We start from the raw sequence: 13,833 nt of genomic DNA, 5'->3' as shown, positions 1-13,833 counted from the left end.
CCACTCTACGCTCGATGAACAATGTGCACATACATTAAAGATCTTTTTTTTTTCTTCTGTAATTTCGGCGAGTGACTATACGGGCATATTTGGATATTAATCAAATACTCTTTATGGAGTCTGCAAATGATGAGGCCACAAACCATTGTAAAAGTGCAGAATGCGTGTGTGTTTATATAGTGTAAACACAGTTATAATCTTGCCTAAAAAAATTTTACTTCAAATTTCGATCCTTAAGCATGGCATCCAACTTATTAAACAATATATATATGTGTATGAATATATATATATATTATATATATATATATATATATATATATATATATATATATATATATATATATATATATATATATATATATATATTCGAATTACTATTGACTCCTGCAGAAGTTTCATGCGACGAAGAGAAGAAGAAGAAGAAGAAGAAAGAAGAAGAAGAAGAAGAAGAGAAGAAGGAAGAAGAAGAAGAAGAAGAAGAAAGAAGAAGAAGAAGAAGAAAGAAGAAGAAGAAGAAGAAGAAGAAGAAGAAGAAGAAGAAGAAGAAGAGAAGAAGAGAAGAAGAAGAAGAAGAAGAAGAAGAAGAAGAAGAAGAAGAAGAAGAAGAAGAAGAAGAAGAAGAAGAAGAAGAAGAAGAAGAAGAAGAAGAAGAAGAAGAAGAAGAAGAAGAAGAAGAAGAGAGAAGAAGAAGAAGAAGAAGAAGAAGAGAGAAGAAAGAAGAAGAAGAAGAAGAAGAAGAAGAAGAAGAAGAAGAGGAGGAGGAGGAGGAAGAGGAGGAGGAGGAGGAGGAGGAGGAGGAGGAGGAGATCAAATTAAGAAAAGGAAAGGAGATGGAACACTACTTGAAGTCCCAGGTGTCATCTAATCTAATTTATATTTGAAGAGAAAAAAATGTGTCACCAAAATGAAATAAGGGTATTCTGTCGGCATAAGTCAGATGTGAGTCTCAACCATAGGATTCTAGACATTGGTCTTAAACCCATGAAAACCTAAAGCGATATTTCATTTACCAAGCAACCATTTAGTGGTCGTTAGTGGAGGACTTATCTCGGTTTCAAGAATTGCGATAAGGATAAGAATAAAAGTATTGACCCGGGATCATTTATTTGTGGGATACATCAGAGTCCTGATAAGTACCATAAGTTGTGCAGTGATTGAGTTTATTTTTGTCTTATATCTAAACGCGGTTACGACTTAACCCTCTCATTAACAACTACAGGAAAATACGTCATATTTCGACACGGTACAACCAACACTTTTCTTATTCAGATTTGATTTATACATCACAAATGTTATGAAACATCCTTGTTTTATTTATAATAACTTAGAGCGGTGTTGTAAAACATGTTTTGCTCCATAAAATTATTTATGGCATACACGTGTTGCTCTTTAATTTGAGTGTAAAAAAATAAAGTTTTGTGTCGGGTCCGGGTAGGTATGACATTTCGGGAAAAAAAAAATTTAATGAGTGGTTAAATCGGAATTAGCTGATTTTTTTTACCATCAGTCTCAAACGGTATTATTTTGGGGGTGAGCCTGATTGAGAAGAAAACAAATTTAATTTAGTGTAGATATCAATCATGCTCTAGGATTTTTTAGCTACATAGGTACTTTTTGGATTTCGAATTCTGATAAGTTAATCTTTAAAATTAATTATTAACATAATTATATTCCTATCATCCGTAAAACTCTAATAATAATGATACGAATGACAAAAACAGCATCAGCAACAACAATACCAACAACAACAACAACAACAACAACAACAACAACAAAAACTAAAACAGCAATCATGGTAATATCCACGGGAACATCGTCATCGTACGGCTTGTAGGTGTGGAGTCACTTTCAAGAATGACTGATGCATCTCGGGTTGGTTAGAAACAAGATGGCGAAGGTAAACTACTCTAATTTTCAAGAGCAGTGCTGGGGATGAACTCGTCAAATATCGCAAAATTTGGCAACTGGTATGATGATTTTAATAGAAAGGCAATGTTAACTTGTTGAGTCCGCTTATATTTAATTCAAATGGTTGATTTTATTCCCTTTGTTTCAGTATATTTTTCTTTAATATCACTGCTTACCAGTCAGTTCAGACTCAGTCCAACAACAACATGACTCTAGAGACCGGGTCCATATTTTTGATGCGCAGGATTGTGCATGTATGTTGTGTTTATCGTTTACCTTGTAATGAATATTTCAAAACGTCGATGTTGAATACTTAACGGACATTTACGGACGGTGATTGGAGTCAAATAAATAGCGCAGTAAATGTAGTCTGGCAGAAAAAAGTGTGAACGTATGCAGTATGCAACTCTGACTGTACTGTAAGAAAAAAAAATGTGCAGTGGGCGAGAGAGTTGCAAGAGTCTCCTAAATGAGGAGAAGAAGAAGGTGGTGGAGGAGAATATTATAATTAGCTGACAACAGACATAATCATATGGAAGTGTATAAAAATTTTCTCTTGGAGAGCAAAATATGTAAGAAATGGATAAAGTTCCAGTCTGATAAGTTTCAAAGATAACATCCCACTAAAAACATATCATAATTATATTAAATCAAACAAAAATATCCCCATGAGTATTTATCTTTAATGTAAAATTCTATTCTCTCACTTTCGTTGCCCATACTTCTTATTAATAGTAAATTCGCGTTACCTACAGATTCTGATTCATATTATGATTTTTATGTGAAATAATTTTGTGTGTATTCTTCTTCTTTTTCATATAATTCAAGCTACACCAAACTTGAGACAAAAGAGATGTTCGCCAATGAAAAAAAAAATAAAATAAAGAATGAGAGAAATAGTGTAAGCCATTTAAAACTGAAACCAGAATCCCTGTTACATTCACATCATTAGTCATCATGGCACATATTAAAACGTACGCCCGGCTTAAACCCCAGAAGAAGCCAAATGAAAATTTTGCTGTGTCAAAAAACGTGCTGACAATCCAGGTCCCAGATGGAAAAGACAGCTTGCAAATGGCTGGGACCCCCTTGAACCGCAGCTCAGCAACATATGATGTCACTTTTGATAACATCTTTACCCCAGAGGCCACACAGGAGGATGTGTTTGATGATGTTGCCAAGGATATAATTAAAAGTAAGAATTTTTGAGTTTGATGATGATTATAACAATAGTAATAATAATAATAATAATAATAATAATAATAATAATAATAATAATAATAATAATAATAATGATGATGATGATGATGATGATGATAGTAATAATGATAATAATAATAATAATAATAATAATAATAATAATAATATAATAATATTAATAATAATAATAATAATAATAATAATAATAATAATAATAATAATAATAATAATAATAATAATAATAATAATAATAATGGTGATGATGACGACAGTAATAAATAATAATAATAATAATAATAATAATAATAATAATAATAATAATAATAATAATAATAATAATATAATAATGTTAATAATAATAGATTAAATAGGTGGCATTTGTTTATACCTCCGTTCAAAGTGCAAGTTAACACACCGTGTTTATGCACCTCCCTTGGAGAAAAGGTGACAGAACGAATCATATGAATAAGATCATTTTATATTCAAAAACAACAAAAAAATCCCCAAAAAATACGAACTAACCAAATTAAAAAGAAACAAAAAAAAAGTACCCTTCTAATGAGTCTAATATTTTGAGCATAACAGTACCAACCCCGTAGAAAACTCAGAGGGGTAGGTCCTACATGAATGGCAAATGAAAGTTGGTGCTTTAATGCCATTATTAGCTTCTCCGCTTAGTTGCATACTCCGCTTAATCAACACACTAATCTGAACAACCGAGGGTGTGTGGTTAACCAGAATCAACTGTAATAATAATAATAATAATAATAATAATAATAATAATAATAATAATAATAATAATAAATAATAATAATAATGATAATAATAATAATGATGATGATGATGATGGTAATGATAATAATAATAATAATGATGATAATAATAATGATGATGATAATAATAAAAATAATATGATGATAATAATAATAATAAAACAAGTAAAATAATTCCCCCAAAACTTGTAAATAATGATACCTGTCTTTGTTTATAGTTATTTGATGTTTATTATGTATTTTGCAATCAAACCGATACATTCTTTATCATCACTTTTTATTTATTGTTATCACAAATTATACTGATTATCAAATTGTAATTGACGTCTTTATCATATCTTTACTATTTGAATAATAAAAATAATAATAAATAAAATAAATTCCCTTTATTCATCCCTAAGGGGAAATTTTTCTTTAGGGTCTATTCCAAGGGAAGACTGGAATAACCCAGGCGTCAGCCGCAGTGCAGCGCCGCAAAGTGAGCTAAGGCTAGGTGACTTGCTCAAGGCCACACAACGCGGCGGGTAGTCGAACTCGGTACCTTTCGGGTACGAAGCGAAGACCGTACCGCTGAGCCACGCTGTCCCTCTATTACATCAATAATATATTAAACAAAACAAGCAATACACTTCTTTCCAACCTGCCACATCAATTCTTTGTAAGGCAATGTAATCAACAGCTTTTGATGTAAAGATGCACAACTACTGAAATAAGATACACATTTGCATTTTTAAAATGGTTGTTTCCCTTACATTCAGTTAATTGATCTCATGTGCAAGCTTCTGATAGCGATGAATTTCTTTCACTATTTTTTCAGACTTCCTAACTGGCTTCAATGGTACTATTTTTGCATATGGCCAGACAGGTACAGGTAAAACATACACCGTGGAAGGCAATTCCTGTCGTTATCAGTCTAGAGGTCTTGCTACAAGGTAACTTTTGATATAGAGAAGCATATTGTAATAAAAGTGACAGGATCTGGCATGAATGACATCACTTTCACATTTTTATTTGAACATTGAATATAAGCTTCCAATTCTTTAATTTATTTACGGTTAATTTGGTTTACTATTAATGCTGGGCATTTATTCAAAATCACTCCGATATAACGTACCAACACCTAAAACCACATGTAGCCGTGAACATTTATAGTCTGATTGATAGAATTTAGTGAGAATTTCTCATAAAAATGACTGGTTAAAACAATGACAAAGAGATGAGTGAAGTCAATTTCATTCCTTCTATAGCTCGCAGGGGTAATAAATGAAATAGTGTGAAGATGCAAAATATATGCCATTATTTATTTATTGTTTACTTATCTATTTATTTATATCGTTCCATTTCTTTTCATAATATTTATATTCTTTTAAAGCATCAATATATTTTTTTGTTTGATTTGTTTAATTTCAGAGCACTTTCCATGATATATGAGGAGTTGGAAAAACGTACAGATGAACACATTTCTGTGTACTTGTCCTTCCTAGAAATATATCAGGAGGTTGCCTACGATCTATTGAACCCAGCATCCAGAACTATGCTTCCTGTTTTACCATTCTCTAAAGTGAGTGTTCCTGGTGTATATGTGACCCCTCGTCTCAAAACGGTATTAAGTCGGGAAGATTAAGATGTTGAAAATGGAATTTGTAGCCAGAAATATGATGCTTAAGTTGAATTTATTTGCTTTATAGAGGAGAAGGAATATCATATTTTACTGTGCTAAATACCAACGTTTTATATTTTTGACCAGTTTAACCATAATTTTGACTTTTTAGCATCTGGTCCATCCCGACATAATATAATACCATTTTGAGACGAGGGGTCACATATGTGTTGTGCTCAATCTAGTGCAGACCTTGTTTGTTTGGAAGCATTTTGGTGTCTTACTCATTAGTAGACTTTGCACTTCAAATACCTTTGACCTCTCATTTGTTGCATCGTTGATATCTTTTCTACCATTTACGCAGAAGTACAGCTATTGATAATAATACTACAGTTGAAGCCACTTAACCCTCTCCTTACCAACTATAGGAAAATCGTCACATTCGTTACGATACAACCAACATTATTCTTATTCAAATTTCTCTTGTACGTCATAAAATTTTAAGAAAATGAACAGTGTGTTGTAGAGCATGTTTTGTTAAAGACGTTATTTATTGCAAGAACTTACTGTTATTGTGTTTGAGTGATAAAAAATATATTTTTGTGTTTCTTGGGTCTGAAGTTTTGGGGAAAATCCTGAAAATGGCTGGTAAGGAGAGAGTTAATTGTAACAGCACCATTATACAGATATTGTTCCAATTAAGAAATGTTCCAATTAACTGATTCAATTCATGGCTTCATAATTGAAACAGCCTGTTAAGAATTCACAAATGACTGAAGTAGCAATTTTAACAAAAAGAGAAATTGTAATATATAGAGCGTTAGTAATACATACCTTCTTTTTAGTTTTTGACCAAAATAGGGCGCTGTGTTTTTCATAATATTCAAAATCACATGCTTTTCATAATATTCAGCATCACATGCGTGTTGCTGTGACAAAAGATTTTAACTGAATGAGCGATTATCTAATGGTTACCTGTAATATCGTAGGGGATTGCCATTATACAATATCCTTTGGACACACAATATAAATCAAAGACAAACCACAACTTCTTCTTTGATAGTTGCTTGACAACTTAACATACAATTTTAATGAACGCAGAAAGTTTGTCAAAAAGGAAGCAGTCATTTACATCACTAAATGTACCCATTCTCCTTAATCAGCATTTGTTCTGATTAACGGCATGACATTATATAGAAAAAATTCTGTTAGAGACAGATCGTTCCAATAACCAGCTGGTCCAATAAAACAGCATTACCATAATTAGCTTGGACTGTATAGAAGGAATGAGATGACATCACTCAGCTCTTAGACATTATTTTTAGACAACTTGTTAGTGATAAGTTCTTACTAAATTATATCCATCCGACTATAAACGTTCAAGGTTACACACAGTTTTGTGTGTTGGTATGTGTAATTTGATTGTCTGATGTTGTGAGTATTTTACCTAAATGCATGGCATCAACATGCAATAAAATGAATTATGAAGCACCCAAATCTGCATGTACTCACAGGCAGTTTACACAGAATGAATTATAGATACAATGATATAAAGATGTTATGGAATGAATATCTGTAGTATAGATAAAAGAAAATGTATGACCCATTTTATCATTTTGGTATTCCTTCAGGATAAACTAGGTGAAAAAAAATTGAATTTAAACCAAAAAGATGGAAATAAGAAAATGTTATTGTTTTGGAATTTCAGAAAGGAAACCCAATCTCGCAATAATTACCTTGATTGAATCAAATTTTGCATTCAACTTAAAACAAAATTTAAGCACCAGGACTATTTCAACAAAATACTGTTTCGAAACAATTGGCCATATATGGCATATAAATGTCCATTCTGTAACATATTTCTAAAACCTTTTGATACATCAAGACAAGTCAGTAATTATGCATTCCAAACATTCAGTTTCTTATTTTTATTATCATTTAGGGGGCAGCGTGGCTCAGCAGTACGGTCTTTGCTTTGCACCCGAAAGGTACCGAGTTCGATCACCCGCTGCTGCGCTGCGTGGCCTTGAGCAAGTCACCTCGCTGCACAGTGGCTGACACCAGGGTTATTCCAGTCTTCCCTTGGAATAGAACCTAGAGACAAACTTCCCCTATTGGATGAATAAAGGGAATTTTTTTTAAATTTTTTAAAAAATTATTTTTCCTCTCTACCCCATCCTCTAAGGTGACTGTTGTTGAAGGCCCCAATGGGAGTTGTATCCTTCGAGGATTGTCAGTGCACCTGGCAGCCAATGAGGACGTAGCCCAGATGTTGTTGCTGCAGGGTCAGGCAAACCGGCGAGTAGCAGAGACGACAGTCAACCAAAGGTCGTCTCGATCACATGCTGTGTTTTCAGTGTACCTACAGTCGAGGAAGAAAGACTCACAAATCATATTAAAGTAAGTAGGAATAAAATAGATTTTTTTTTAAAGATAGAATAAATGTATGTTTATATAGAATATTGTTACTGATTATTTCCGTAGCAGGCTATATGGAGTCAAATATATAAATATAAAACAGTTGAATGTCACGTGATATTTCATAGCCTATCTTTCCGTCTTTATGCATATTTTTGTATCAGTAGATAAGTTGTTTTCTGACACTGTGGATAGTTTGAATGTGCTTTAAGTTTTCTCAGTGTATTGTAGCTGCCCTAGCATGGTTTGTTTAGCATGGCAACTGACTTGCTAAAGACACTGTGGATTTCTTTTTAAAGTGAAAAAGATTGTTAATCCATATATTTGACCCACTATCTCAAAGAGGTTTTATGTCGGTATGGAGTAGGTGCTCAAAATTGAATTCAACAAATTCAAAACTTGGGGTTACTTTCTCTTTGTTATGGTCGAGAATAAATTCTATTTCTTGTATTGCAAAAAAACTCAAAGGTCCTGTTTCTGATCAGTTTATTTATTATCAGTTTATTTCACTTTTAGGGGTTCTATTATTTCTGGCATAATTCCATTTTGAGACGGTGGGTCACATATTTGACCATTGCAACTACACAGAAAAAGGAGAAAAAAAAATTCCGTCAAACTGATTATTATAGATAAGTCATAAGTGTTTTACAATTTCATCTTATTGATTCAAGGGAAGCCATTCATGAACACACATGCCTTCATTTTGTTATATATGTTTGTTAAGTCCCTTTTTAACTTTAATAAAGTCTCACTTCATTACTGTATTTGCTGAAAAATGTCATTATTATTATTATTATTATTATTATTATTATTATTATTATTATTATTATTATTATTATTATTATTATTATTATTATTATTTTTTTATTATTATTATTATTATTATTATTATTATTATTATTATTATTATTATTATTATTATTATTATTATTATTATTATCATTATTAATATCGTATTGTTTCAGAGCTAATTTGCTTTAAAAATCTTTAATTGCTCTGTGAAACTTTCATGCATACAATTTTTTAAAGTTATATAAAGACATTTATTGTTAATTTGAGAATTTGGAGTATATAATGATTGTTTCAAATGATAAAAATATCATACACATAAATAAGTATCATAGTCAAGATTCGTAGTATAATTTTCGCTATTAATATTCTTTTGACATTTCCACCTTTATACATTCGAGAGTTTCAGTTAAACATAATACAAAATGCAAATGTCATGGTACATTATTCATCGAAATCAAATAGTATGTTAACATGTTCTTTATCAATGGCATTCTTTGAAATATTTATTGATTTATATTGCTGTCTCAAACTTTAAATTATTCCAATTTGCCAGTTCTTTGAAATTTGGGTTTTTTTCTTTAAAGACGAATTACATCTTTCAACAAATATCTTAAAATTTATCTCTCCTAGTGTTTGTAACATAAGGAATGATTTTTAAATCATTATAATTCAATTGTAAGAACCGTGCACGAATCTATTTTGAATAAGGTCACCTCTAATTCTATGATATTTTCGGCCCTAACTAAGATAATTACAAAATTCAAACTGCATTTTGTCCACAAATTGTCCCTTTCTTCAGACATGTTATAATATGGAATTCGAATTTTTCCGACATCCGACAGGCTTGTGCCAAATCAGCACACATGTCAATTTTTTCTTGTGCACTTACACTTGAAAATTTTTTAAATAGTATCTGCGATTACTTTATTTATTTTCAACACCAAGTTTCTGGGTGGGGTCTTTTGACCTCCCTCGGTGGGCAGTAGGTCACTAGCTTTGTCTGCTATCCCTTTATATCTGTTTTCCAAGTTGCTTTCAATTCTGTCTTTGACTTGGAATGGGATTGCTTGGTTTTGTCCTGGCCGTTGCCGGAGTCCTTTTCTGAGTGGGAAACAGTCATTTTTTTGTATTAGTTTTGGGAGATTTTTTTTTTCATCGTAACTCATCTGTTTTCTGTTTTGGATATGTTATTGTGTAAACATTCGAGTGTGTTCCTCTTAGTGGGATCTCTTCAGGTAGCCCAGAACGATGCTGTCAGGCTTATTTATAGAAAGAGGAGAAATCAATCTGCATCAGGTTTGTTAAGAGAATTCCACTGGCTTCCCGTTGAGAAAAGTATAGAATATAAGATCTGTTTTTAAATCACTGCACTCTGATTGTCCTGGATGCATTAATGACATGCTTAAATTCTACGTCCCATCCAGAAATCAGATCAAAGTCTGATAGTCACATTCTTGTGAAGCCAAAAATGACTCGCAAATTTGACGAACATGCGTTTGAATATTCGGCACCCCTTATCTGGAACTCCCTTCCAAGATATATCAGAGACCCTAATGATACAGAATTCTTTTTAAAATCATCTTAAAATGTTTCTTTTTAATCTGTAACACTGTAGAATTATATTGCTTTGTTTCATGCTGCATGTTTGAGTGGTTGTATGGTTGAGTGAAAGTTGTCATGTTACTGTTAAGCGCTTTGAGTTTGTCGAGATACTGGGTAAGGCGATCTATAAAAGCCATATAATGATAATAATAATAATAATAATAATAATAATAATAATAATATAATAATAATAATAATAATAATAATATATTATTATTATTATTATTATTATTATTATTTATTATTATTATTATTATTATTATTATTATTATTATTATTATTGTTATTATTATTATTATTTTTATAATTATTATTATTATTATTATTATTATTATTATTATTATTATTATTATTATTATTATTATTATTATTATTATTATTGTTATTATTATTATTATTTTTAGAATTATTATTATTATTATTATTATTATTATTATTATTATTATTATTATTATTATTATTATTATTATCATCATCATCATCATCCTGTGCTTGTCTCCGGATGAGACTTTTAGGTAATCTCAAGCTATGTGATCGTGTGTTCTTGGAATCTACCTCCCTCTCCCCATTTTGAACCAGACCCATGACGTAACTACCAGACCCCTTTATTTTACTTTTTCTTCGGTTCCTTTACTTGTAATTCTAGAATTTTTTGACTATAATATATTCTTCCTTTTGACTGGCCCTGAAATGAACTAAATTTATCGCAAGTGCATAAAACCCTTGAAAACAAATAAACGAACGCCAAGTTTAATATCCGTGCCTTTGAATTCGATTTCCAGAGCTCAGTTATTCCGACATAAAATCATTTTGAGACGGTTTGGTCACAATTATTCCCCAAATCTTCTTTTGTTTTTCATTTGTGTTTGTTTTTATTTGGTGGGGGGGGGGTGTCTAGTTTGTTTCATTTTTAGCTTTAATCTTTTTGGTTTTATTTGTTTGTTTGTTTGTTTTCTTTGTTTTAATTTTTTTTTCTTAGACACCCGTAATCCAAGAGTATTTTAGTCACTAACCTCTGAATTTATCCTAATGTCCGTTTGTATTGTGCACCATTTTCCTTCTATTAGGCGCTAAAATGACCCAAGATTGTCGCAAGCGGCTTCAAATTCTAACACTCTAAAATTTAACCACTGCCAACTATTGCTTTTGGCAAACATGAAACGAATGATGATGATGATGATGATGCCCATAAACTCCAATGCTTTTAGTGTCTCAATTTCAGGCAACCTGGTATTACCTTTGCAGTAGTGAGCTTATATTTATTATTTGGTTTATCAAAGGATAAAAATGGAGGCCTAGAAATTCTAATTTTCGCCTTTTCGTCGTAATATATAGCTTATAATACCATGATTCTCACAAACTGTTGGGATGCTATTGAATTCATAGTTATTGAAAAATGTAGTCGTTCATAGCCACAAGCCCTGTGGAGCTAATTCCTGTATATTATGTTGCTTTAATGAGCCGTAACGAGTGATTTTTACCCTTGGATAAGACGTTATTCTATTGTAGTACTTTCCGACATATCTAATAGACCTAGCCACCCAATCATTTCTGTGTCATCGGGGGGGGGGGGGGGGGGTGGAGGGTGGTTAGAAAATACTTTGACTGTATCGGGGACCGACCTCATGTGTGCTGGTACTGATATCAACCACTCGGTGGTCGCCTTTGTCCGTTTGAAACTCGTGAGCTGAAAATGTATGCATGTCGTTAGTTTGTTAGTAGTCGCAAAGAGTTTGATTTTTACAATGCTGTGTCCACAAATGGGGTACAAAAAGTGCTCGACATGTTGATAACAAAAATGGAGCGAATTTTTCTTAAGAGATTTACCACGATATTGTTGGGACAAAGAGTGTTCGACAAAAAGGGCTGAAACATTAATGTAGACTAGAATATCGTGGTAGAAAAATGTATGCATATATATATATATATATATATATATATATATATATATATATATATATATATAGAGAGAGAGAGAGAGAGAGAGAGAGAGAGAGAGAGAGAGAGAGAGAGAGAGAGAGAGAGAGAGAGAGAGAGGGGGGGGGGTTGAAATGTGTCCGTCCTGTTAAAATCAGCCTCGTATTATTATCATTTTGTTCATTTTAACAGAAATGTTTATTTTGATCAGTATTTTTTAATTTACGACTGTTGGTTTTTAAACAGTCCGTTGATCATACGTCTAACAAAGCATTCCACACCACTGGGTCATTTACATGGTCAGGTCTTTCTATTAATTCATTGACACAGAAAATAGGCAGATTGATTTTACTTTTTTGGGCCACCTATATTCCATGAGCAGGGTCAAGTCTAATATAGTTTAACCTATAATCCATCATTAATTGCTGTTAGATACAGTACGGTACGTATTAGGTTTGGATTTAGACCTAGAGTGCCAAAGAAATATATGACATTCGAGAGATCTCTGCCGTTGTTTCAGAAGTCAAATATACAACTAATTCAGTGTATACTTATTTGTAGATCTGTTAACTCTCTCCTTATCGAACATTTTCAGGATTTTTCCAATATGTCATAGTTATTCAACACAAAAATTGATTTCTTTACACTTTAACTCAGAAGCAAAAAGAACATACTATTCATAATTTTGTGCAGAAAATCAAACTTTACGAAACAGCATCAAGTTCTTAGGGCTAGAACAAAGATTATCGTCCATTTCAACCATGTAAATCAGGTCCATAATTGCGTTCGGTTGTCAGGCTTGCTAATTTGTGCACCTAGACCTAAGGACTTTATTAATTCCTAAAATGTTGTTATCAAATTTCTTTCGTCATGTCCTATTAATTACTTACACTGGTTATACCTGCAGATTTAACCTTTTTGAACCAAGAAATCGGTAACAATATCACTCGGGAATCTTTATCTCTACTCTTGGATAAAATGCTGAGATGAAATAGAGATGTTTCATCGTGTAACAAATTCAAGTTATGTCGGAGGGTGGCCAGTGCTGATCGCAAAACGTCCCCCTTCGTAACAGACGGACGTGGACTGCATTACAATAATATTTTTATGATTATGCATATGTCACTCGACTGCCATCTAACATTAATTAACTGGTTTAACGGAGACACTCAGGTTCTCGTAAGCCCGAATCTATAACAGCACATTGTTGTTCGGTAGAGCATTGTAAATACATTTTTCTACTCGACTCACGTGTAAACATGTAAACCTGGTTCAAGGCAGTGACGAATATTATGGTAAGAAAATTAGTACACAGAAAGGGCAATCAATAGGCGACAATTTGTACTTTATGATTGCTTGCACATGATACAATTCTAACCGTGCGAGGAGATACGGGGAGTTGATGAAACCGGAAATTCTCTATATAAAGTAATGTTGATTTGTTTGTTTGTTTTTGTTGTTTTTTGTTGGGGATTTTTTGGGGATTTGTTAAAAATGATTTGAGTTGGTGGCGGAGTACATACATTCTTCTGGGATGACTCTTTTTTGTTTGCCGGGTCCTTGACCGCCTAGCAGAAGATTTGTTTAAGTCTTCCCCCTCATCTTGTCACGTCAAAGTGAATT

At 32.3% G+C, this 13,833-nt stretch overlaps 1 protein-coding gene across 1 annotated transcript in view; it reads left to right on the top strand.

Annotated features, from left to right (window-relative positions):
* The first annotated feature begins 1,844 nt into the window (after positions 1-1,844).
* The window catches only part of LOC144978278 (uncharacterized), a 39,431-nt gene continuing 27,442 nt past the window's right edge, over positions 1,845-13,833 (top strand). Inside the window, exons 1-5 of the mRNA XM_078924124.1 lie at positions 1,845-1,967; positions 2,737-3,103; positions 4,699-4,813; positions 5,292-5,442; positions 7,667-7,881. Coding sequence (XP_078780250.1) covers positions 2,866-3,103; positions 4,699-4,813; positions 5,292-5,442; positions 7,667-7,881 — 719 coding nt within the window. The 5' untranslated portion in view covers positions 1,845-1,967; positions 2,737-2,865. The remainder of the gene's footprint in view (positions 1,968-2,736; positions 3,104-4,698; positions 4,814-5,291; positions 5,443-7,666; positions 7,882-13,833) is intronic.

The sequence above is a fragment of the Berghia stephanieae genome, chromosome 8 (genome assembly GCF_034508935.2).
Source record: "Berghia stephanieae isolate SIO BIC M18660-M18661 chromosome 8, UCSD_Bste_1.3, whole genome shotgun sequence".
Lineage (NCBI taxonomy): Eukaryota > Metazoa > Mollusca > Gastropoda > Nudibranchia > Aeolidiidae > Berghia > Berghia stephanieae.
This window is presented reverse-complemented; position numbering and strand designations above follow the sequence as displayed.